We start from the raw sequence: 27,315 nt of genomic DNA, 5'->3' as shown, positions 1-27,315 counted from the left end.
TTCTGATATGGGCTGGAACTCCATAGCTGATAATTTCAGTAAAGTGCTCTTCTATTTCCATTTAGATAACAATTTGTCTTTTAGTTGTATTACTGGAAAGTCATACAGCACACCTCGTCTTAATTACATAAGAACACAAGATTTATAAATGCTGTTTGCAGTTCCATCTTACTGATTCAAAGAGAAGGAAGCATCTGAAGAGAAGCTGAACCTCAGGCTTATTTAATTCAATCCACAGGTGGTTTTTTTTAAGGACACTACCAACCAAGAAAGGGGTTTATGTTCATTAATGAAGTATGTACAGGCAAATATTTGATGTAATTTTGGGATACATATTGAAATATTTTTGGCATCTATATGTAGGGAAAGAACATGAACTGGATAGCCTTGAATTTCTAATGAGAAAAGCCTAAACATGGTTTGAAATTGGACAACGTTCTTAATCATATGATTTAGTTTCAAGTAGTACTGTGAGAAGCAGAAAGTGGGACTCAGTGCTCCCTTATGGGTCCCTTCTAACTTAAGATACGAAATTTTGTAGTATAGCATTACATAGATAGCAAAGATATGTAGCTGAACAGCATAAAGCTTCCTGTTCAACATCCCATACGCATATATCTATACTAATTCAAATAGTATGAGGATTTGACACTATTTACCAGCATGGTTAACATACAACGATCAACCTATTTCTCAATGCTAGATTTATTCAAACTGCATTCAAACTTGAGATATGAAAAACTGATAGCTCTACCAGCTGATATAAAGCATGCTATGTCCTATTTTAAACATCTGTGAAAATTAAAAGTATTTTATTCTGCAATAATCTTGTCTTTCAAATACTGTTTTTAATAAAGGTCATTTGGGGCTTAAATTTCTATATACACCTAAGAGAATAGTTGCCATAAACTTTCAATGCTGGCATCTTCACTATTTTCAATACTGACATCTGCACTATTATGGTCTTATATGAAAGGTTTAAAATAGTTCCCTGATAGACATTAAGAGCCAACAAAAGTGTTCTGTTTCTAGTCTCACAAATATGGGCTAGCTTTTTGTAAGTTAAATTATATTTAGTTAAACAGAATTTGTGCAAGAAACAAGGGAAAACAGTTAAATAACTTGGCTAGTAACAGAAATGAACACACAGTAACTTACCTGGATGCAACATATTTTTCATACATTTCTTCCCTAGCTTTTTTGGCATCCTCTAGCTGAATTTGAAGTCTTTCAAGGCGATCTTCCTCATGTGCACAGCGAACACTAAGCTCCATGTTCTGGCGGTTAAGATAATCTTTATCTTTTTGCAACAAGTTGAGGGATTGTTGTATGGTTGCCAGCTATAAAAGGCATTAAAAATACACTTTAATATGAACTTCAAGATAAGTATTTCACTTACGTACACATATTTGTGATTTCATTTTAACTCTCTTCTGTGAAATTAGCTTAACCAGAAGACTCTATTTACACTTATGTTTAATGTAAGTTGGTAAAGCTTTATGCTGAAAAAGGACTTTAATATAATTTCAGGTTTGCGAGTTTTTACTATTTATTTCTGATAGTTGGCACCTGAAAAAGAGATGAAGTGTCCCTTAATTTACCTCAGTATCTAAGTAGTACTGAAGTACTGAATAGTGATAGTACTGAATAGTACTGCGTCAGAAATACTGATGTCAAGTCTTGGTGACAATCTGTCATCATACTGGCTACACCATTCTCAGAAACAGAAGTGAAAAGTTTAAGGACACCAGAGACATTATTGCCCCACAAACAAATGGTAAAACTGCTGTTTCTAGGGCTGAAGTATATCATGACTGCTGTGGACAAGCTAGTGTTCCAGGACAGCACCAAAGGGCATTACACATGCCTTGTTTTGACTTTCATTTAGTGTGGTGTTGCTACAGAAGGCTGAACTGATGCCAAATCAGAAACATGAGTATCTTGTGAGTCTCAGCCTTCCCAATCAACATATCAGTCACGCTCACTATTCCAAGAAGAAAGGAGGTGGGAGTGAGTAGTCTTGATCTGTTTCAGGTGAACATTGTCAGAGAACAGCCACAAAGCATAATGGCACTGGTGCAGAGCAGCCCGACTCCTTAGTCATGATAGCAAAACACAGTTTTATCACCTTAAATATTTTTTGCCATTTAAGCTCCTGAGGATGTCATATGTCAAGTTCAAAGAATGATAACAGGTTATATGTACAACCACAGCGAACACAGATGTCTTGGATTACTACATGAACAAAGAAATCTAGGAGTTACTACCCCTCTAACTCCTCCTCCCCTGGAATAAATACTGTGTAAACACAATTGTATGCTCTTCCAATCCCGAACTTGTAATACTGTATGAGCATACACAAAAACCATCACAAACTTTCCAGGACATTCAAGTAATCACACAGTTTGAAGGGGTATTTTAGTTTAAATTAGTGCTACTTTTATTTCCTCTCAGATCAATTTAGATTAAAGTTAATTAAAAAAAATATCATTGCTGTTACACTTCAGTATTCAATGCATAAATACAAGCTTGATTACATGACAATATTTTTTTGGCCATTGTTGTATGCTGAAAATAAACCTGTATTTTGATGTCCCTTACAATGCCAGAGCGCTGATGAATAAGCAGCCTAACAAAGCCTTCAGACCAGTACCAAAGACAAGAATATAAAAAATATTTTCTAATAGAACCTGTTTCTTCCCTAGTGTTTCAGAGAATCTCTGCAGCTAGCTGTAAAATTAGCCAGAGGACTTCTATCTTTAAAGCAGTAGTTATAGACACTAATTTATCTGTAACAATGTTATACTGAGATATTAAGGAACACAATCTTCCCTGAATTCTCTCAGGTGTAATTGGTCTCATCTGTTTAGCTGCCAAAGTGTTAACACACAATGATCCTTCATTCGATGCCTGCATGGACTAATGCAAAGTCAAGAACAACCTTCTCATGCAGTACCTCTTTCAAATCACCTTACAACATAAATTCACAAATTAATTCAAAACAACTAATCAATTGTTTTGCTATTGTTTTTTTTTCTGAAAAGATCTCTACAGAAATACAGCTTAAAAAGTCTTATTTTCATCAAAGCTGTATTGACCTATCAAAGATAATACCAAGCTGAAAAATTTTATATTTCAAGATTCAGTAAAAGCCTCTTCTCCCTCCCAAAAAGCTGTTGCAAAGCTACACTGACATCAGATGAAGGAAAAAATACCTTAATGACTTGTTAGTTTTGGATGATTTTATCATCCTGATCCAAAAGTTATCATACATGCCCAGTAAGGGAGCCATCACTGAAGACATTTTGTGACACTTGCATGAATGAATTACGGAACAGAGAAGCAGCAAGGGACATTTCTCTTGACCAGATACACCTTGCACCCTTGGAACAGCAGAATGGCAGTGACTGAGATCCAAAAAGGAAGCAGCACTGGAATTCCTCTTGTCAAAATGTAGCATCACAGAAAGATGTCCAGGATGGCTATCTCTCTATTTATTACACAGAACTAACTTCTGTAAAGACAAACTGAAGGAAACTTAGTGCAACTGAACCATTACTTTACTAGAGTCACAAAGAAGAAAAACTATGTATTCTATTGATGTCTAGAAAAAAAATCATACACAACAAAACATAAGCCATACAATAGCTCTGCCCTGCTGTCACTATTGGTCAGAAAGAGCTAAAGCTAATTAGTTCTGCACTTTTTGAGGGACAGAACATACTCACAAGCATTCAGCTTTCACTGGTAGATTTTGCCCTTGGGCCTCCCAGGTTCCTGAACTTATTGCCAGAGTTCGGAAGGCTGAAGCAAAAGAAGGCTAAGCTAGAGAGCTAGAAAAATGGCATGTACATAATGCCCAAGGAAAAATGAAAAGCATTTGACCAATGTTGAGGGAGATAGCAACGCTGTTGTGAGCTTTGCCCAGCTGTTTGAAAGATCATAGCAAGTGAGCAGGGCTCCAGATGATGCAGAATTCACCTTCAAGAAGGAAGACTCAGGGAACTGTGGGTTTGTGAATCTAACCTCAGTCCCTGCAAAGGTTACATTTCCAGAGGAAACAAATCCTCCTGCAAGCAATATCCATGCATATGGAGGATAAGGTGACTGAAAATAACTAGCATGGATTTACCAAGGCCAAACTGTGCCTTACAAACCCGACAAGTTAAGTTGGCTCTATGGATGAGGGCGCAGCTGTTCATGTCAGTTACACAGACTTTTGCATGGCTTTCAGCCATCTCACATAACACCTCTATGGGAAAATGGGCAAAATATGGACTGGACAGGCAAATATCAGCTGAACAAACTAAATATGAGCCAGAAGTGTGCCCTGACAGCAAAGATGGCCAAGTGCCTACTAGGCTGTATTAGTGACAATGAAGAAAATAGTCTCAAGAAATTAATTATTACCCTGTGTTCAGTACTTGTGAAACTGTATTTGATGTACCATGCACATTCTGATTTCCTCCTAAAAACATCCATTAACATAATGGAGAAAGACCAGATATCATCTCTGCCAAGATGGTAATGGACTGAAGCACATGATGTGCATGGGTTTGAGAGAAATGTTTTTTTTTTTCAGCCTTCAGAAATGACATCTGGGTGGGGAAAAATCTTGTTATCTTCACCTATCCAACTGGAATGCACAGAAAGAGCCAGACTCTTGGAAGTGCATATTGACTGGACAAGAGACAACAGAAAAAACCCTGCAACAACACTGATTAGATTTTACAAAAAAAATTTCACAAAGAGGGTGGATAAACACTGTAACAGACTGGCCAGAAAGCCTGTGGAATCTCCACCCTTGGAGATTCAAAACCTGACTAAGCCCTAAGTAACCTGACCTAAGATGGTTCTGCAATGCATGGGAGGGTTGGACCAGCTGGTCTCCTTAGAGCCATTCTAATCTAAATTATTCCATGATCCTACAGGTGATCCTGAGAGACTTAATCAGACAAAGAATCAAATTCCTGAAGAAACAGACAATTACTGAAATAAAAACTTTACCTCTTTTGATAAGTCACTTCTTTCTTTAGCTTGTGCTTTGTGTGACACCTCTAATATTTCATATTTTCTTCTGAGTTCCAACAATTCATGTTCAAATGTATCACGTTCACTGTTAAAATAAAGTGAAACTGTTAGATGAATAAAGTGTAACAAACAAGATTCCTGCATATTTGTAATCCATCTGCCTTTCAGTTCATGATTCTGACTTCTTCCAGTCACTCACAAGGCAATTAAGTGATAAACCTACATTTGCTAGAGATTTACACCTGCAACAGTACCTTATTATATGAAAGAATTTTCTTAATTTCTAAGTATTAAAAAATAATTCTAAATTATAAAACAATAATAATGAATTCCCATCATAAATGATTTCATTCTCCTCTGATTATTATTCTTTAGTGTAACTTTAGCCTATATATTTCTCCTCTTATCAATGAACTGTAAATATCCTTGTCCATCCTTTTAGTTTGATGCTATTTCCCACAACATTCTCTTGAGTCTTTTTTAGCCATTGAAGTTTGACGAAAAAGTAGAGCTACTTCTTTGCCATCTTCCTAATCAAACAGAAAGCAATGTTCTTAGTTGCCAGTTTCCCTTGTATACGGTCTCTTGATACCAGAGGAGGTTGTACCACTCTTTTCATGTTTAAAATACACATGACACAGCTGCAAAAATTATGTTCGTTTCCTGAATAAGAGTGCTTTCCATATGCACAAAGAAGCAGCTCTGTCTTCACTCTATCGGACCCTGTCACAACAGTGAAATGAATGAGCCAGTATGAGCTTGCAATTTGGAAAAAAGCTAACCAGTTTTTTATTAAGCATAGTATAGTTTTAAAACTGAGATAACTTGTAGTACACCAGAACTAGAAGATTTGACATGGCACTTCTAAAGACTGAAACAAGCCTGGAAGTGATTAACTCCTGCAACGCTCCCAAATATCCTCATGCAGTCATGCCAACAGTGCTCTCCCCTTCCCTTCGGCTGTGCCTACCCAGATGAATACAACCTACTCTCAAATACAGTTTTGGCACATTCATTCATACCTTTTTTCAACTCAAGACTATTTTAAATGTACACTCTTAAACACTGGGGCCATTCACATGAACATTATTACAATCCATTTATTAAGATGCAGTTGTAAATGGGAGGCAAACCATAGCATCAATCCATCCTATTTGCAAAAAGCTTCCAGGTAGATTCCAAGGTTGTTTTAGTACATAACTGTGAACAGTTATCCAAAATAAAGACTGTCCTTCAAATGATTTAGTGGTAAAGTCATTTGTGTCAGTAAGTATGCTTGAGTTCATTCACTGTGAACAACTAAGGAGCTGACAGGGTGTTTTTCATTCATAATCTCAATTTTTTAATCCATTTCCCAACAAATGTGCCAAAGGCCAGATTTCGTGTACTGGCAAGCACACTAAATAAGCCATCTGGGAGCTGGATTGTGAAGTATGAGTCTATGAGTGTATTTATACAAAGTCAATTTTCACTATTTTGCAGTTGTTGTTTACAAGATGCATATTCAAAGCATAAGCTAGAACTGTAAAATCTGTATTTCAAAAATGATGAGACACTGGAACTTTCTGCAGTTAAACCAATTCACTAAAGTAACCCTTAGACAGAGGGTTACTTTACAGTAACAGACTCTGACAGAGGTCTTATAACAGCTCTTTCAAATTCATGGTTACAAGGCTATCATAAGTTATAAATATTAATTCCCAGGGTCCCGCACTCTTAATTCACTGTGTAGTCACCATACAGTGGAGCACAGGGCCTTTTGTTAGACTACTGCTTTTACTCTAAGAAAAAAGGATTACTTGTTCTAAGCTGCTTGGCATCAACAGCTCCCGTTTCTTTGGTTGCAATGTGACTGGTAGGCTCTTCTGAAAACACAGTAAATCCCCAAATATCAGCTTCCAGGGAGATAATTTGGTGCATCAGATTTCAACAGGTTGTTCATCTTATGACTGTAATATACTACAGGATATAATTGAACCACAGAGGATTAAGGTAAGGAAAAATATCTGTGGTGTACATAAGCCAAAAAATCAAATTAAAAACTCTAGTCAATCAAGGTTGAAGTTTTTCTATTAACATTTGTAGATAAGTAGAACACTTGAATTATAGATACCTACCATTTTACTTTATCATAGTTCTCTTGTCTGTAATCACCTTGCTGAATCATTTGCTTTGTATCAGCCAGTTCCAGTGTTAAACGCTGGCATCTAACCTCAAGCTCTGACCGAGTTCTCCTCTCGTCTTCATAGCTCTAGAAGATAAGACATTTTGAAATTATCAAAGCTATACTGATATTTACTTAAAGCAATCACGAACTAAATTTTGTGAAGACCTCTTATGAACATTCAAGTAGTAGCGTTTGTATTTGGAAACCTAGCAGGTATCACAAAGTAACCAGCTATATGGATACTCAACTTACTTTTTATCTTATTCTAAATAGGTGACTAATGAACCCATTTTTTCTAACACATCTGTCCATGGGCACAACTTCGAAGAGCACTAAACCTCAAATATACAGCTGGTGGTCTACAAACCTATAGTAGGAGCACAAAAGTCACACTCACTTTACAATATTTTCAAACAATTTTCCATGTGAAGACATATGCTGGTCAAGTCAGGAGTCCTGTCAAATTTTCTCATTATAAGAAAAATTTCAGCCAGGTACTCCCAAATTGTATCTGGTAATTTCTGTTTGCTGAAACATATTAGAATCATAGAATAGTTAAGGTTGGAAAGGACCTTAAGATCATCTAGTTCCAAACCCCCTGCCACAGGCAGGGACACCTCACACTAAACCATGTCATCCAAGACTCCATTCAACTTGGCCTTGAACACTGAAAGGGACGGAGTGGTCACAACTTTCCTGGGCAACCCAAACCAGTGCCTCATTACCCTCACAGTAAAGAATTTCTTTGCTATATCTATCCTAAACTTTCCCTGTTTAAGTTTGAACCCGTTACCCCTTCTCCTATCACTACAGTCCCTAATGAAGAGTACCTCCCCAGCATTCTTGCAGACCCCCTTCAGATACTGGAAGGCTGCTATGAGGTCTCCATGCAGCCTTCTCCAGGCTGAACAGCCCTGACATTCTCAGTCTGTCTTCATATGGGGGGTGTTTGAGCCCCCTTACTATCCCCTGAGCCCTCCTCTGGTCTTGCTCCAACAAAATAACATCCAAAGCTTTGGTGGAGGGAATGGAAAAAGGAAAAAGAAAAAGGTGTTTATTTGCTTATTTAATGCTCTATCAGCCTTAATTTCCATTTTCCATTCTTCGTCCTCCTCACGTATTTTGAGACACTACTACGCAAACTAGAAAAAAGGACCAAAGCATGAGAACACAATAAAGCAGAAGTCTCTTAAAACACTGGTTATTCATTTTGAAGATAACTAGATTTCCTAATTTCCATATTCCTCTCTCCCACCCCCCAGAGGAATAGCAGACCTCTGTATCTTAATACCTGATCTAGACTCCATTTCTCAGATTTTTCTACAAAGTACAAATTTACCTTACGAAATGTACACGAATTTACCTTACTTGTTTGTTCTAAATGATGTACTACTTAGCAATTTCTTCACAAAACCAACAAAAATAAGACTTAGCCACCTATGCTAGGGAAAACAGATGGAGAGCACAAAGAATTGCCTGTTAAAACCTTGAGAATACCTTCTGGACAGCTAGAGTTTTTTTTTCATCCTCTGTCTCCCAGAATACTGCTGAGTTCTGCTTTTTTTCTGCTATGGTTGATACATGGCAAGCTCAATAATGGATTCTTGATAAACAATAACTCCATCTGGTTTTATCAAATGGACATCACAATATTATTCACTGAAAGTGAACACTGCTTTAAGTTGTAATGACTGAACTAACCATTTAGCCACTGCAAATTTAATTTATTTTACAAAGAGGGACATTGTATGAGTGCATAACTTTTCAACATAAACTGAAAGCTATGCTTTATACATTATAAGAGAGCACAGCAATTGTGTCTAGCTAGTTTTTAACAGACAGGAAAAGTTTAGGAAAGCAGCATTTACATAATGGATGACTCCTAAATGCAGCTTCACAGGAGGAATGAACACAAAGATAATACTCTAGGATAGGGACAGAAAGACACAAAGAACACTAACCAAATTCAAAGACACCATAAACTGAAAGTCTGACAGAATGCCTTCTTGAAAAAATACACCTAAATTTCTGTAAAACACTATAGAAAAGCTCCCTGAGCTACTAAATATACTGTAAGTATCCTGTTGCTAAATAAGAATTTTTTGGTTTATATTTCACAGATCACATTAGATGACAACACTGAGAAAGTTTTCATGAGGATTTTGGATGGTATATCATTAAGAACATGTCATCTAAAGACACAATTGTTAATCATCCTAACATACTGGTACATATGGCTTATTTTTATGTTTAACCTAGTGGATATACATTACACAAACCAACACCATAGAAAAGTTTCTTCTTAAACCAATTACCGTGCCATCATTTACAGAAACGGCATTATCATAATGGCAAAGCCTCGGCCTGGTGTTTTAAAAAGTGTTGTCTACAACTTAGCTAGAATTACAAATATGTAACACAAGTTTAATTGTGCAGTGCAAACATGACTAATCTTGCAACAGGAAATGGGGGTAAGGGCACTTAATTTTTAAGTGCAAATTGAAAGATTACGTTTGGATACAATTACTTTGCAAATATCATGTGCCATTCTGCTGTTAATACCATGCTGGAATTCATAAACCCTTCACAGAGAAAGCTATTGAACCTCCTACAGTATTACCCATTTAACAACTACAAGACAACAACCAAAAGTATACAACTAAATTCGTTAACCTCTGGACAAATTTGTCATAAACAGCTCTAAAGCACCAATTTACAGAACAGTGAAATATCCACAAAAATTTATCTACAGAACTAATTCTTTTTAACACCTAAGATCTAAACCAGTTTTGAATTTTATTTAATACATCATAGAATCATAGAATAGTTAGGGTTGGAAAGCACCTTAAGATCATCAAGTTCTAACACCCCTGCCACAGGGTCTGTCCAACCTGGTCTTGAACAGCAACAGGGATGGAGCATTCACAACTTCCTTGGGCAACCCATTCCAGTGCCTCACCACCCTCACAGTAGAGATCTTCTTCCTTATATCTAATCTAAACTCCCTCTGGTTAAGTTTGAACCTGTTACCCCTTGTCCTATCACTACAGCCCCTAATGAAGAGTCAGATACTGTAAGGCAGCAGTGCTAGTGTCATGTAATAATATGGTAACTCCAGAGAAGGGGGAAGGAGGTTAAATTCTACTTTTGAAGTGATACTAAGACATAACTAAACAGTTTGATGTTCACAAAAAGGTAATTAAAGGGGGGGGGGGGAGGGGGCTGTTTGGTTTTTAAAGATTAACTGTAATTCTTGAAGAAATACTAGTTCTTCTACACAGGTCATTATTTTCCAACTACCTAATCTCTTAGGTATCAAAGTTGTATTTTAATCACAAGAAGAAATATGGAAGACAAGCTAATAAACAGCCTATTGGTTAACACACAAAATCCCCTATACAGTAAGCATATCTGCAAGTAGCAGACACACAAGCTTGTGGACTTCTATAGCGATACATCGTAAAGACATCAAGGTGCCTGTGCTTAGGAAGAATAAGCCTTGCTTTGCATGTAGTGAAGTTAATTAAGTTTATAACAATGTCCATATGCCCTGAACTGATTTTATGATCTCTGCAAAGGAACAACATTATCTTTCAATTTATCTTCAAGAGATAGCTTGGAAGTCATGATGAACAGCTTTGTCCTGCTGAAGCAAAAAGGGGGCTTTTAAAAGGATCAAGATACAGATCACTTTCAAGGACATGAATGAGGTCTTAAAAATAACTCCAATAAATAAAAATAACTTAAGTAAGCCCACAAGTGTGAAGAAAAAAAATTGTGATGATTCTGCAAGCAATGTATGACTTTTCTTCAGCTTCTTATTAATTTTTGTTACTGAAAAGCAGCAAATCAGATGAGGCGGTTAAAACAAACAAATCTGACATGTGTGAGATGAGTAGGCAAACATTGCCTAAAGAAATTGTTAACAGAGCTGTCCAAAAGACCCAGTATTAACCAGTACACGCCATTTCTGCAGGATACGTGAAGCAGTCCCTACCAAGAAGTGATTCTATTTGGTTTACAAACACTGTCAATAGATGGATGTTTTGAGCAAGAAGACTCTGAACTTGACTGATCTGCACCATTTAAAAACCAAACTGGTAGAGAAACTAAAGATCTAATGACAGACCTCAGTTTTATGTTATCCTCCATCTGGAATGAATAGCAGCTTATAGCAAGTCACTTGAATAAACACCTCTCTAAATTTCAAGTGCAAAAATTGGGTGACATACTTCTTGAAAAAAGTTAGTGACACATAATGCATGGTAGGGATTAGATGATCTTTCAAAAAGTCTTTGGGGATAAGAAGATAAACAACACAAATGCAGGGAAAAGATTAATCAGCCAATCAACCAGAAGTAGCATGACTTCTTCACACTGTCTACAGATAAACCAGTGGAAGAAAGTGATCCTGCTTGTAAAAAGCTTACTTGAAAGAACTTCATCTTTGAAGGATCACTTACACAAGCCAGCACTTCTGTTTGTATCCCAAGGTACCTAAAGGCCCTAGGCAAATGTAAAGCTACTATAAATATTGTAATGTGAAAAACAAGGTGCTGCTACTTAATAAAGATGACATTTTGCTTCAATCCATTCACACAGTACGTATTCAAAAATTATTGGTCAATACATTATTTATTTGAATTACAACTGCTCAAATGTCAGGAAGAAGTTACACATAACTGCACAAATAAGACATCTCTTCTGGCATGTTGATATGAAATTGGTAATCTGTCAAGGACTCTAGATAGGGCACTCCCTGGTACTAAAAATAATAAACAAAATGGTGAGCTACTTCCAAAATAGGGAAGCTCTGCAAGAAAGACAGGAGAGAAAAGCTTTGGCATAAGTGCAAAAGAAAGTGGGATATAAGAAGTATATAAAAAGCTCTTTCTCTCTCTGGATCTGAGCTGTCCAGAATCTGCAGTGAAATATTTTCAGGTGAAAACGATCTTTGAGATCATTGCATTAGACACTGGAATTAAGCCATATGGTACTTCTGAATAACAACTAGCAGTATATATGAGACATATGTATATGTGAAAAGAGATACAAAAATACTGGACAGAAAAGGAGCTTTCATAGATACATAAGTTTTCTTGAGACTCAGAAATGTTAAACTGCTGCCCCAAGATAACAGTTACTGATAGCATATTCTTCTTTGCAGTTTTATCCTGAACAAGGTAAGTATTAACAATAATGAAGGCAGGAAGGCATACATCCCACCTTAGACTGCAGCCTTATCTATCCTTTCTAGAGAGATATGTGAAGACCAAGTAAGCAAAGCACTCCCTGAAAGAACTGGTGTCAGGAGGCTGGTGAAGGGTTCTGGAGTGCAGTGTTGAATTACAGATGTGCAAACTTCAGAAGAGATCTTAGGGAACAGAGTCCTTCTGGAGTAGTAATGGTAGTCTCAATTTTACAGCATCCAGATACATCTAGTGGTGACTGATCCTTTGAGTCAGGCTGATCCTTTGAGCAATAGCTTCGTTCATTCTTTGAAGACCATAGAAGTATTTTTCCTCCAGCTGGGAAACATTATTACAGAGAAAATTGTTGGTTATGCCTAGTTAAACCTGATAGCTACTAATACTGATTCAGAGACAAGGTCTTGGAAAGAATCCTTGTCTTACATACATCCAGCTTTGTCTTTAGGTTAACAACAGCTTTTAGATAACTGTCACACTATAAATTGGATTGCAAGTCCTAAAGACAACTTTACAGGTTAAAAAAAAAAGAAACTAAAGAAAGGAAGCCTTGCTAAAACTGTATCAAGATCGAATTCCAGGAAAACATTGCCAAGAAACAGCCAGAGAAGAAAGCAATACTTAATCTTCTAGGCCTACAAAAAAAGCAGAATTTCCTTCGCAGACATTCTCCCAGTCTTGAGAGAAACACACAAGCAGTAAACTACATCTGTTTGAGGGAAGGTTCTAACCACTTTGGAAGCAAACAACTCTGAAAATAGTAGTGATGTTCAGCATGGGAACACACACATCAGAAGCTGGTTTTGTTTCTGGGAAGCTCCTGGTAATACAACACTACAGCTGGACTTCCCTCTATCTGTATCACTGAAGGTGGTGGTGCCAACATTATTTATACTTTCAGTACTGAGCACTGTAAAAGGCCCAAAACAAGTCTAGTGGAAGGTGTCCCTGCCTATTGGTGGGGGCGGGTGTGAAACCAGATGACTGTTAATATCCCTTCCAACCTAAACCATTCTATGATTTGATAACAAATCAGTCAGCACTGCAATATAAGGACATGGCTTTTACCAGCTCCACTGCCTTGTCCCCAGTCTGTTACTGCTGCACCTAGCATAAGAGGAATCACACTGGTCTAAATTACAGATGGAATCACTGTGTATAGAGCACCATTAACTCTGTGGTAGTACTGCAGAACCACTTAGCCTGACCACTTTAAAAACAGAAAGTGGTGACAGATCTTTTCACACTAGCTGTGTTTATCAGATTATGTTCCAGTGCTAGAAATCAGTCTTCATGCTGTTCTCTGCTACCAGTTGTCAGAAACAGCTCCCCACTCTATGACTGACTCTGTGTTACAGATTCAGCAGGCTTTGATTAAATGCTAACTCAGAGCAGCAACAGGCAATCAACAAGAAAACTTTGTTACCAAGTTTTAAAGTTTTAGTGGTCTTACTCTTGGGATACTAAGAATGAAATGAGTGCTGACAGAGGCCAATACACACTTAGGACCTTCTGCCACTTCTGAACAAATGAAATATATTTTCATATATCTAGAATACAAATACAGGTGATAAAGATTTGAAAGATGTCTTTCATGTCTTGAAGTCAGCAGTTTTGCCTACTACAAATGAATTAATGAATGGCCTAGAGATAAGAATATGAGGATTTGTCAAATCTTAGAAACTTAGTTTCTACAAGGCTAGAATGACAATTCAATTTTTAGAGAACCAAGCTTTCTAGCTCATAAAGCTGGATACTTATGAACTCAGTTGGCTAAAAGGCACAATGCCAGGCAACTGCACCCATTTTTGTGCCAGGTGAGGTTTGTTGTGCCAAGAACCAAGTTTCACTTGGTTGGTGTTCCCCTCCACCCCCCAAAAAACAAACAAACAAGCCAGCATGTAGCAAAAAAAGATTTGGTGGGTTTGAAGACCTTATTTTATATAACCAGTACTCAGACATATTGGCTCATCTTAATCACATCTAGACAATAGAATTGTGTGGCTTTGCTTTCTCATAAAACACTATATAAAGGCTCATGAGCAAAGAAAACAAAATAATGTGTCTTGGTTTGGAGTATGAGCATAAGAAGAGTGAAATCAGAACTCATTTCCTTTGAGCAAATTAAAGGACTACAGCCATCCTGTCACAAAATAACACAGCTGATGCTAGGCAATGGTTGTCTTATTTGATGAATTCATTTCACATTTAAATTTTCCTAGAACTGGCTTAACATATTAGACAAGTTTGAATTTTCCTTTAAACTTTTTCAGTTCTTTGTTGGCTAGACAGACTTTCGCGAATCTATATCCAATTGTCTTGTATTTCCCATTGGTTTATTTCTAAGTGATTATCTACCCATATAAAACTTACTCAAACCTAGTCTGTCAGTCATGAACATCCAGAAAAGCCCCAAGCCATTAGTAGTTCATAGAAAAATTTGGGCTAAGCACATATTTTAGTTCCTTTCTATATTCCACAAAGAAGAAAAAACATGTTGAAACTCATTAGAGAGAGTGTTAATGATGTGCAACAGTAGGAAAAAATAATGCTTAATGTAGGAAGTGGTTTATTCTCACAGAGGGAAGGAAAAAAAAAGAGAAAAAAAAGTAATAGATTGTCTTAACTTCAGTGATGACTACATCTCAAATATCAGTATCAGTAGTTTCCTAATGAACTTTTAAACCCAGAAGAGACACATTAATAAATAATGTAGAGAACAGAAATATTGCAACTGTTGGAGAAAACTTCAGGAATATTGGATGGCAAATCAGAGAAAGGATAGGAAGAGTGTAAGTTCTTTAAAAACAGGAAAGAAGCTTCAGCAACTGTGTTTCATGTATCTAGTAATAAAGAATAATTGGAATACCACAAAAGCAGTAAAAGAAGAGTCTAAGAGCTTAAGTAAGACTCTGAATAAAACTGTGCTTTATTTCCTACTATATTCCTTGCAATAAAGCCTGACCTTATTTAAGGAACTCAAATAAGTAAGTTACCCTGAGAGTACACCTTGAAACCACTTCTTCATAAACTGCAAGACATGCGTACGTACATTAGTTTTAGTGTATTAAGTACATTAGAGATTCTGAAGTACCCTCACATATTGGTGATGCTCCTTATTATCTGAAACAGCCTGAGGTACCTTGTTACATTGACACTCATTAAGTTACTAGGTCTAATCTGAACTTGCCAGAAGCAAAACAGAGACTTTTAAGTCTCTCTGCACATAAAATACCTCATCTCAGGTCACATACACATCACCTCTGCATAATGGATAGGGTGAAGACTTGGGTTTGGGGGAGTGTATATTTGGAAAAACTGTAGTAAGTGAACTTACCCGAAACGTAAGAATACTAAGGAGTAATTTTTATTAACAATTGTAAGCCCTTTTTTTTTTTTAACTTGTGACATTTCAGCAACTGGGTTGCTTCCCCGATTGGTATGGCTTGGGTTTTTCCATTTAAACGAGGTACTCCTTCTTAGTAATTGTCTCTCATTTTAAGCATGACTATGAAAACAGGGTATAAGCATTCAAATAACCACCTCGGTTCAATATAGGCAACATTCTAGTGCTTTCTCATCAACATCAAAAGCCTAGTAAACCTGAAACTTGGAAAAATAAAATTAGTAGGAAAGGTGGATACTGCCACCATGTGGTATAAGAAGAACAAATTTACACGTTTCTATCTTAAAGAAAGGTCAATATACCAAGAAAACGGTTTCTAGCAAAACTTTAATTATTGCTATCTACTATCCTGTTAAGCCGCTGTATCAAAAAAATCGACACAGATGTCAGTCAGATCTCAGAAGGTTGAAATCCTCCTGCAGAATTTTATTCAAAGCACATTAAATGTATAATGAAGGAAAATGAATGCTCAGGTAAAGCAGTTAATTTAACTTCAGTTATGGCTAGAGATGATTACAAAATAATGCTGAAGCACATAAATGAACAAATTTTATTAACTACTTTTAATTCAATCAAAAAGAGAAATGAAAATTATACGAATTTCACAAAGATGATCCTGTATAATTAATAACTCTTTAGAGCTGATTATTCCATAAGTTAATTCTGAAGACAAAAAAAACAAAACAAAACAAAAGTGGTAACCAAAGAATAAGGTCAAAAGTAGTAAACTAACAATGGCATTCAAGTCCCTGCTGACCACAACTTGGATAAATACACACTGGTACCTGAAGCTGTCTTATCACAACTCCAGATTTATGCAGAACTAAGGTAAAATACAAATCTTCCTAGCTGTCTGCATACTAAGAATATTATAAATATTCATAAATACCTTAAAAATTACATTCTTCATATACTGTTTCAACTCCTTTGCTCTTTGGAAATAAAAAATAAATATATTTAGATAATTTGTTTCTCTCTTTCTAGCATTTATAACATACCTGAAATTATCTTTCTTTAATATAGAAATAAATAGGAAATTCAAATATAAAAGCTGAAAAGCAGAAGAGAAGATGCAACTACAAAGAATTCTTTTAAAAACGCATTTTTAGATTATCTAAAACTAAAGGTGAAGTAAATTACTAAGACATCACCATCTCGAAAACTATACACTGAACCATCATTCTCTATCTACTGCTGGGTGGATCTCCTGTCTCAGTTTCCCTGACTTGAACCTTGCCCTCAGAAAGCACAACATAGTTGGTAAGAGTCTATTCTTAACATTCTAATGAGCAAATTTTTGCAGAGTAGCTGTAATGCAAAATTAGCCATTATGCAAGGACATCTGTAGCATGCTTCTCCTTTCCCTCTCACCTCAGCCCTCCTACCCCCACTAATTGTTATACAGAAAAAAAAATCTTTTATATCTTAAACATCAATAACGATTTCAAAAATGAGGTTTTCACAATATATTTACACAGTTTCTTAATTGAAATAATTATGATGCACAGACCTCTGTCAGACACTTCAGCTGCAATTTGTACCCACTTAGTTCTTCTGTTAGGGTCTCTTTTTTCATCTGTAGATCACTTAGCTCTTTTCGTAAGGAATGGACTACTTCATAGAACAGAATCTAGAAGAACAAGATATATATTCAAAATAGAGACTAGCAAAACTCCAATCACAAAGCCACAGTTAAAAAAAAAATATCAAAAAAAGCCCCACAAAAACAACAATACAGACCCCAGTTTAACATTTTATGGCAATAATTCACCAGATGATTTCTAGTGCAAACAAAGAACCTGGCTGGGGCTAGGGAAATGTTAAAGCAAAGACAGTGTTTTTCTTTAAGACATTGACAACAACAGCAAAGAAATAATCAGTTTGTGTTTGGCACTGAATAAAAAAGGAGGAATAAAGATAAAGATATACATGTCTGCTCAACGAAGGCAGCTCTCAGGCTACCTGATTAAAAAGCAGAGCTGCTAAGAGACCACATGTTCCTTCCCTCTTACTTGTACCAATCCTAAGACCTATTTGATTAACACTGTTAAAAGAAAAAAAAAAAGTAAGCCTATTTAGCAATAAACCAACCTAACTTGCGAACTTTTCCCAAGCCAATATAAATTTTTATGGGGTGTGTAGAAATGGGGAGAGATTAGTTTTGTTTTTTGCCAGTTCAGTGTGCTGAATCAGCATCAAAATGCAAGATGCAAGCACAGGAAGCAGAACAGCCCATGACCAAGAAAAGCCATGACACACCCCCCACACACATACACACACTTTAAGCAGTGACAGGCTGCTGTATGGGTTCAGCTGCATCACGCAACTATGCCTCTGAAAGACTCTGCCTTGCTAAATTAACACTGAAAAAAAAATATAATAAAAATCCGTGTAAAAGGATGAAAAAAAAATATCCTGTAACAGATACTCCTCTCTTCCCCCACTCCACTCACAGGCATAGTCTCAGACAATTAACACTCAGATCCATAAAACTTCCAGAACATTTGTACTGAACAAGAAAAAATACTAGAAAAACACAGTAGTAAACCATAAAAGCAGCAGTAAAAAACAAACCCCAAACCCCCAAAACAAAAAGACAAAAGAGACAAAGAAGAAAGAGCTTTTTTGATATACACCCACACACACGTACACAGATGTTATTACTCCTAGATTAACTTGATACCTTATAATGTTTGTTTTGGGGGATGAAAAGAAAAGAACAGATAATTAAGCACTATTTTCATGCAAAAGCTTCTCCATACACCTCTATCATGAATGCTTTGTTTGATATATGATTAAAGAAGAAATACAAGCAAGAAAGCACAGATAAAATTCAAGAGCAAGCTGTACTATACTTCCACCAGAAGACAAGTCTGTTTTGCTACCTGTAAACAATAGAAGACAAAGAAAAGTTCCAGGTATACTTCACATAATTGATAGCATACCACAGAACCACAGAAGCCATGGAAATTTGTGATGTAAAGATAGCTGTAGTTTGCTTTAGACAACAAAGCAAATGTGTAACATGACTGGAAGACTAATAGTAAGGCAGAAAAAGTGAAATTTTCTCAAAAGTGGTGGGTTTTTTTGTTTTCAAGTTTTTCCAAATACTGTGCTTGTTAAAAGCTGCCGTTGCTTGAATTTGTTGTACTCAACAAGAGAGCTCCATCCTTACCTTTAGATGCAAAAAGAACATAAGCTAAAGTAAGAAATATGCTATAAATCTGAAGTAACTTTTTATTGAAAAAAATGAAAGCTTTCCCAAAATACAGCTGTTACTTTTAAGATGGTAACAAGGGATTCTCTGTTAAGTCTAAGTTTACACACCAAATGAAGAAAATTAAGGACATTTTAAAACTACAGTTCATTTAAAAAAGAAATAAGTTATGATCACTTTTTTGTTCGTGTTCTGAAAATTTCAAATGACAAGTCGAACCACCAAATGCTACAGCAGCTAAAACTGGAGAATAGAAATTTTCTATTCCGAGAAGTGGACTGCATAATATTGCTTCATTTTACTGATTCATTACTATTTTTGCTTGCATTATGCCAATATTCCAGGATTTTTTTCATGTCCATCTGTGAAATCCCATTGTTTCTAATTGGTTTGCATGAAAACAAACAGCAAACATAGTTTTCTGGCTTCTTCCTAACTTCCAAACTACTACATCAGGCTTCAGCTGCTTCAAAGCAGTAATTTTTCTGTCTCTTCTCTATAGCTTCCACTGACTAGTTTTTGCCTGCGTGGACTCTTTAAGAACTTGTCCGATTACATCTGAAATCAAGCAACTGATTTTTTAATCAAATCCTCCTCCCTCCCCCAAAAATATTTTTTTATCTTTAAAAATAACCTTGACTGTCACTAACTGGTAACTACTTAAAAACATTGTGTTTTTTTTAAACCACACATACCTTTTCCCTTAAGTTCTTGTCTTTTTATTGTGATTTCCTTAGGAAGCCTAACTTATGCCACCATGCCACATTACTTCCCAAACTGCAACAATCCAGTATCAAAAGAGGATGTCATGGGATATAGGTATCAAGATAGGTGTATCTATCTGCACAGCCTTCCTGAGAAAAGATCTATCTATGGTAATAAGAATGCAAATGAATGCAGAGATGAGGGGAAGGCTGTAGCAGAAGTCAACTGTTAACTTGCTTGATGGCAAATAAACATTCATGTAACTCAGCAGCCAAATCACACACATTACCTCTTGTTGAGTTAATATAGCAGCAACAAAGATTATTCTAATGGGATTTCAGAAATACCTGCGTATCTTAAAAAAAATACAAATTTATATTCATGTGCTGTAAGGTAAAAGGTCACCACTTTACAAGCAATTTAAAAAAAAAAACCTCTTAACATGTGCCCACCACTTTTTATGGAAAAGTAGACTTAACCTAAAACTGGGTGGGTGCAGAGGATGAGGAAGTTGGCTCCTGTTAAATGAAGTCACGTGAAAGTAGTTCCATCAGTTAACTGACTTCTTAAACAAAGGGCAGATGAACTGTAGTTAGTAAAATGAGGCCACTGAAAGACATAGTGATTGAAATTGGATCAAACAGAATTCACAGATGCCATTTTTAAACAACTTGGTGAAAAACTTTTAGGAGTATATAAAGCTCACTTTACTGAACAAATTAAGTGATTCAGCTGCCAAGCACCAGTTCAATGACCTGAAGTGCTTTAAAGTTTTTAATATACTGTTTCTAAAAAATTCATTCTTATAAACAGTAAAAAACCCTAAATTTTTACATACAAGTTAAAAAAATGTGTGTTTTTTTAAGAGAAAGATGCTTAAAACATAATTTTTCTTTTGTCATCATTATTGGAACTAGATTATCTTTAAGGTCTCTTCCAACCCAAATTATTAACTTAAACAGGGGAAGTTTAGGTTAGACATAAGGAAGAAGTTCTTTACTGTGAGGGTGGTGAGGCACTGGAATGGGTTGCCCAAGGAGGCTGTGAATGCTCCATCCTTGGCAGTGTTCAAGGCCGGGCTGGACAGAGCCAGAGCCCTGGGTGACATGGTTTAGTGAGAGGAATCCCTGCCCATGGCAGAGGGGTTGGAACTTGATGATCTTAAGGTCTTTTCCAACCCTAACTATTCTATTATTCTGTGATTAACATTAAACGTTGCCTAGTTTTTGCTCTATCGTGTCACTATTGCACCCCTTTGTGGCAGAACGGTGAAAAACATCTGTTTTAATTTATGTCCTGTTTGTCTATGTTGCAATAACTCTATATACAAAATCTGTATTTAAGCATTTCCTGCTGTTTTTCCAGTATACCAGGTTTCAAACGAAGTATAAGAATTATAGATACAATTGCTTCTGTCCTGGAGAATTGTAAAGCAGTATTTTATAATGAATGGGTAAACAGAAAAGTCTGGAAATTTCTTGTTCAACTCTTCTTTAAGCAAATCTCTCTCACCAAAGAGGATTTTATTCTTGTATCAGTACACTATACTGTTAGTCTGCCCATAGATCTGGAGGCAGAGATTTTATCTGCCTGAGAAATGCACATTTCCTCCTTAGGTGAGTAAAGCAGATAACAGCATCAGAAAAGTTACTTATTCCCTTCAACATCCTTTTACTAGCTTTCTGAAGCCAGATGGATGCATATACAGGATATACAAAACCTTTCTGTAGCTTCTCAGCATCTGTTTCAGCTGAACAACTTAAAGTAATGATAATCACTAAGCTTAACCAACACTCTCATGTTCATGCTGATCCTGTTGCCAAAGTAAGTTGGGAGAAGCAGAAAACAGCAGCTTACAACAGCAAGTATGTCTTTGCTACAATGTCTTCTCAAGAAAAAAAAAAATTAGTTTGACCAAAAAAGGACTTCTTCAGTCCTTTCTAAAGAAAGTGACGTATATGTAAAGGAAAGGGCTTCCGTGAAAACGTTAAGTAGGGGAGTTTCTGTCACAGACAAAAGTAGAATTTACCAGTTGAATGCAAGAGGAAAAGAAAGGTAGATTAGAGGTAAAAGGTGGCTGATCCACATACTTTTTAGAGTACCTTTCTGCTCACAAACACAGTCTAAGCACTCTGTGCTGTGACACCTACACTTACAGCAGCTGTCAAGGTTACTAACTCCTGGTATTTCTCCTGCTCAGCTACACATTCTTTTGTACTGACTGCCAATCAACTCCAAAGGCCTGGAACTTCCTACATACCAATTTCAAGCAAGCTGACACAGATTTCAGTTTGTGTTTCAAATTTGCTTTTTCAACCATGGTGTTGCAGGAATCAACAAAACCCCTGAAATACTTCTGCAGAGGGCAGGGTACAGTAAGCAGCTAGGGGGTAATGACCTAAGAGGCTCCAGCTAGGTCATCTTGTTATTCGTGCAGAGCCTTAAAATTTTCCCAGTACTTTCAAGAAGATGTTTCCAAGCACATCTTTTAGATAAGAACGACAAGTTATGCTTCTCTGTACATATTTTAGAGCACAGTATACCATTACTTTCATCCAGCAAGAGAACTCATTCATGCAGCATTTATACCTCAACAAATCCACTAAGCTTTTTAAATTGTATTATTTACAGCTTCTTTTATAACTAGCTCTATAAATAAGTAATATGCTAATACTTTAGTGGATTAAGGTTTATATGTCCAAATCCTCTTCATTTTCAGAAGTGAGCCAGGATGGTCTGGACATGCTCCAGTCTGTGAAGGCAACTGTCTTTTTATTGCAAGCAGAAATCACCCTGCCCCTCTATCTGCCCATAAGCCATAGTTAACAAACTTCTTAAATCAAGAAAATTAGTTTTACAGTAGTCTTTAGGTACACTTTATCTCCTGCATTTAGTCAGACAGGAAATGGACAGATGGAAAGCATGAGGGGAAAGGTAAGAGATGTTTGCAACAGCCACCTTGACTTGCAGCTCTGGCAAGCCGAGTTTCAAATTCCTGTTTTCAGCCTGCTGTATTTTAGAACATCAGTGTGCACCCACCATTTAATTGTAACACCCTGTCTGCTTAATCTGCTTAAAATACATCAGCAGTTCTAATCCCTTCAAGACATCAGAGTCAGAAATTAAAACGTTCCCCTCTTTACTGGAATCCTGTTGTAACTGCCTCTGAAGTTCCCTCGTTTCTAGCTGAGGAAGAGTAAGCATCTAAGAGTATAGATTGGCTTCTAGTACGTGCAAATACCTTTAATTCTCAACAAAAGCAATTTACAGGTTGTGTTGGGTTGACCCTGAGCAGCAGCCAAGCACCCATATTGGCTGCTCACTGGCTCCCTCCAGTGGGAGCTGGGCAGAGGAGTTTGAAGATCAAAAGCCAGGAAACTCAGGTGCTGAGTTTTCTCAACAGTTTAATTAGTGAAGGAAAGAGAGAGAATCATAGAATACTGGTTGGAATGGACTTCATGGATCATCTGGTCCAAATTTCCTTGGCAAAGCATAACCTAGACTAGAGGCCTGAACACCCTGCTCCGCCGAATTACAAGTGTCCAACACCGACGAGTCCACCACTACCCTGGGGAGATTATTCCAATGGCCATGCAAACAGAATCATTCACCACCTCTTGCAAGCAGACTGATGCCCAGCCCATCTCTGAGCAATAACCATCTTGGAAGCCACCCCCCACCTCATCTTTCTTCCTCTATTTCCAGTTTATATTGCTGAGCATGGCATATATGTCATGGAATATTCCTTTGGCTGATTCAGGCCAGCTGTTTAGCTGTGTCCCCTCTCAATCTCATGAATACCCTGGGGACAGGGGAAGAAGAGTAAGCCTTGATGCTGTGAAAGCACTGTCCAGCAATAGCTGTAACATTGGTGTGCTGCCAATGCTGTTTTAGCCAAGCACAAGCAAAGCACAAGAAGATTCAGGCTGCTACGAAGAAAAGTTAACTCCATCCTAGGCAAACCCAGGATACTGCTATATTTTAAACCAATACAAAACTCAATACTCACAGAAACATATTCAGGAATAGAAAGCTGGTCTTCAGGAAGTAACTTTAGCTGCTTATAACAATCATCTGTCAACTCCAAGTCTCGCAAGCTACGACGGATATCTCCAGCCCTCTCCCTTAACTGACGATTTGTTTCCTCCAGTTGCTTCTGCCTCAATAAAATAGTTTCCATTTCTTGTTTCATTAAAGCCTGATGTTTTCTTTAAGTTTGAATTGAAAACAGAAGACATTAAGTAGCAAGTAACACAAGTGACAAACTTCCACAATACCCTGGCAAGGCAGTGAGTTATGGTCATTGTAGTGGGGAAAATTTAAAGAGATTGGGTAATGAGCACAAAAGTGTATACCACCATGATTACACAATCATATCATGTATAAAAAGCCAGAAACTTTACAGACATTGACAATACAAGGCTGAATCTGAGAAGTGTCAATTAATCTCCACATGTGCTGACTTTAATTGGTAAATTAAGACTAACTTAAATTCAGAACATTAAAAGCATGAAAAAGCAGACTGTATTTCCACACAAAACCCAAAGAACTAGTAAATCACCGAAGCAATAGTAAGTTAAAATTGTGTCTTACCAAGTTTCAGCACATATATGCTTAAGGCCTATTCCACACACAACCCTTCATTTTCTGCCCAGTGTAATACACAAAATTGGGATCCATTAAAAAAAAAAACAAAACCAAACAAACCAAACACAAACCACACACCACAAAGACCACTACTCTTTTAAACAAGCAGCCATACTGCCAGACTTAAAAATACTACCATTACTATTATCACCAGAGATATGGTATTATGCAACAAGAAAAACTGTTAATCACTTCACGATCTTTCTAAGTGTTCATTTTATTCAAATCAAATGTAACTGACCTACTTTTTCAGAGGTGTTCGCCATGACTTTTGAAAATCTATTCAAATTAAATCATTCTTCAAAATGCACCAATTCCTATATTACTTAAAAAAAGTAATATTACAAATACTAGCTAGTACTACAAGGCAATGTCTGCCGCACTGGTTTCAAAAAGACAAAAGAGAGTCCCAGGCCATCAATGCAGTCACACAAGGACATACTCCACACACACTGTGCAATACTCTTAAAGACAGAAAGTGATGTAAAAGACAGGAAAACTAATGAAAAGACTGGGAAAAGTAAAGTAGTTAAACATTTTATGCTTATTAATAACAATTTGCACCTAAGTACTTCTCAAATAACTCACATATGGCCAACATAAAATATTCCACTCTAGCACAAAACAGCATTCAGAATGACAGGCATTTTTCTGACAGTCAGCTGCTCTGAGTTAAAAGACTTCGTTGTAACTAATCCCAAGTCTGGCTTCATATCCCTAAATCTGTTCTAGGCTTACTACAGAATATGACTTTGAATTAGTTACATCCTGTAAGCTGCAACATGAGACTTGTAAGTAATGCTCTTCCTTCACAGGTGTTAGAACATTTAATTGACAAAGTAATTTGGAGAAGCCTACTTGCCAGTCTGTTTTCAGCTATAGGTTAACTCAAAATGTTTCAGAAAAGCAAGATGTAAAGTTTCTGCATCATCAACTGAAAACATTTCTGACCAATAAGCAATCCTAACTGGGAGTGCTAAACGTTATCCCCTTACTTTTCCCAAGTCATTAAGGCTGCAGAGTTATTAAAAATTCTGTTTAATTTGATGCAAAATCTGCCACCTCTACCTACTCTTTTTACTCTTTATTAAATTTTAAGAATCTTCTTACTCCAGTTTCTATTCAGTTTGAATCCAGGCAACAATAAAACTTCAGCAAGGGAAAGCTGAATTCAAATGTATGTATATGTAAATGAAACACACAAATTCCATTTTTAGAATGCAAAAGAAATCCTGTTCCTGCAATTCACAATCATTAGTTTCCATTAACTGTATTAACAAATTATTAAAGATGAAGCTCTTAGTTTTACTCCCATTGTACCTGGCATCTTCTTGCTGTAATGCCAGCTGACTATCCAGTCGTAAAGACAATAGCTTCTTTTGATGGACTGCATCATTAAGTTTCTCTTCTAGCTCTTCAATCTAAATAGAAAGAACGTAAGTATAGAACAAAGACTGGAGCTTACTTTGGTAATTAAAAAAAAAAACAAAAACAACTGTACAAAAAGGGTGAGAGCCAACACCATAGGAAATACAGTGACTGTCTGGCAAGACCTCCAAATATGCCAAATAATAAATTTCATAATTATGATACAGATTTTGCCCTAATGAACTAAAAGTAAAAAAGACTTAGCTCTAAACCTTATTGTTTTCAGCCAAATAGCTACTTATTCAACTAATTTTAAACCAAGTTTAAATACAAAGCAGCAGGCCTGTGAAAGCCACAATTAGTATATAGTAGGCTGTAAATGTGGACTGCATACAGGTCTGGCAAAGCTTTAATGACCTTTCTTAGTTTCATGCATCTTAGTGGCAACTGTACACAATAAAATCCCCTCCTATTAGCATGTTGGCATATTCTAACCATATACTGATTAACAGATCACTGAATAGTATTCAGGTTACTTTTTCTACTATTCCAAAGTAGAAAAGCCCTATTAAGCTGCTTTTATCAGTGACAAAATTATTCTTCATTTCTGAAAGAAAACAGGTCTTTTTCTTCTGTTTTTGGAAAAAAAAAAAACAACAAACTAATTCAATACTACCTCATTCAATTTGAAATGTTGAATGAACTTCTTCAAGTCAGCTAAATTTTTCGTATCTTTGCTTCCTTCTTTTTTCAAAAAACCAACCCAACAAAGAAAAAACACAAAAAACCCTTCCAAAAACAATTAAATAGGCTTTCAGCATGCAATTCACAGAAATTTTTGGCAGAACGTAAGTTTCTATCATACTCTAAGAGTACCCGAAACAAGAAAAGATTATACAACAAAAGGAACAACATTTCTTACCTTGGTCAGATATTCTGCTTTCAAGTTGTCAATCATCAAGTTTTTCTGAGATAGCTCTATTTTAAGCAGCTGAAGATTATGGAGCAACTCCTTCCGTTCAATCAGCTGCTTAGTTATCTTAACAGTACCTTCTCTCTCTTCCGAGGAAGAAATATCATCAGTTGGTACTGTGGTTTCTAAGCTAATATCTTCAGACTCGAAAGAGCTAGAAATGTTTACTTTCCTCATTTCCTTAGAGCTTTTAAGTGACATTTTCTTCTGCTATTTGCAAAGCTTTTTTATGTTGTACTTTCAGATGAGCCCTCGAAGAATTAACTACAAGAATCAAAATAATTAAGTGAAATGCATTATGAAAAATTAAAAAGTTAATCAAGACCACTAAGCAATACTTCCCAGCATCACATAAATGTATTTATTTACACAAGAAAAAATATTTTAAGAGGCTCAAGAAGTTACCCAAGGACTCTGTTGCTTAAGTAATTGTTAGCACGGGGCTTGACTGCAGTAAGCTAAATACCGGTGTGAATCAAGCTCACTGGTAAAATGCTATAGGTAAATCAGGATGTACACCTGCCATTCACGCTTTCAGAAGAACATGCACCAAAACCTCACAAGATCCACGAGCCATACATACAGTATCAGAGA

General features: G+C 36.5%; 1 protein-coding gene across 1 annotated transcript in view; it reads right to left on the bottom strand.

Moving 5' to 3' along the window:
- PIBF1 (progesterone immunomodulatory binding factor 1) overlaps positions 1-27,315 on the bottom strand; it is a 117,711-nt gene that overhangs the window by 89,831 nt on the left and 565 nt on the right. Inside the window, 7 exon segments of the mRNA XM_034060054.1 lie at positions 1,159-1,340; positions 5,008-5,116; positions 7,149-7,282; positions 17,322-17,441; positions 23,743-23,941; positions 25,701-25,801; positions 26,671-26,985. Of these exon segments, the coding sequence (XP_033915945.1) occupies positions 1,159-1,340; positions 5,008-5,116; positions 7,149-7,282; positions 17,322-17,441; positions 23,743-23,941; positions 25,701-25,801; positions 26,671-26,922 (1,097 nt within the window). The 5' untranslated portion in view covers positions 26,923-26,985.

Source organism: Melopsittacus undulatus, chromosome 2, assembly GCF_012275295.1.
Source record: "Melopsittacus undulatus isolate bMelUnd1 chromosome 2, bMelUnd1.mat.Z, whole genome shotgun sequence".
Lineage (NCBI taxonomy): Eukaryota > Metazoa > Chordata > Aves > Psittaciformes > Psittaculidae > Melopsittacus > Melopsittacus undulatus.
This window is presented reverse-complemented; position numbering and strand designations above follow the sequence as displayed.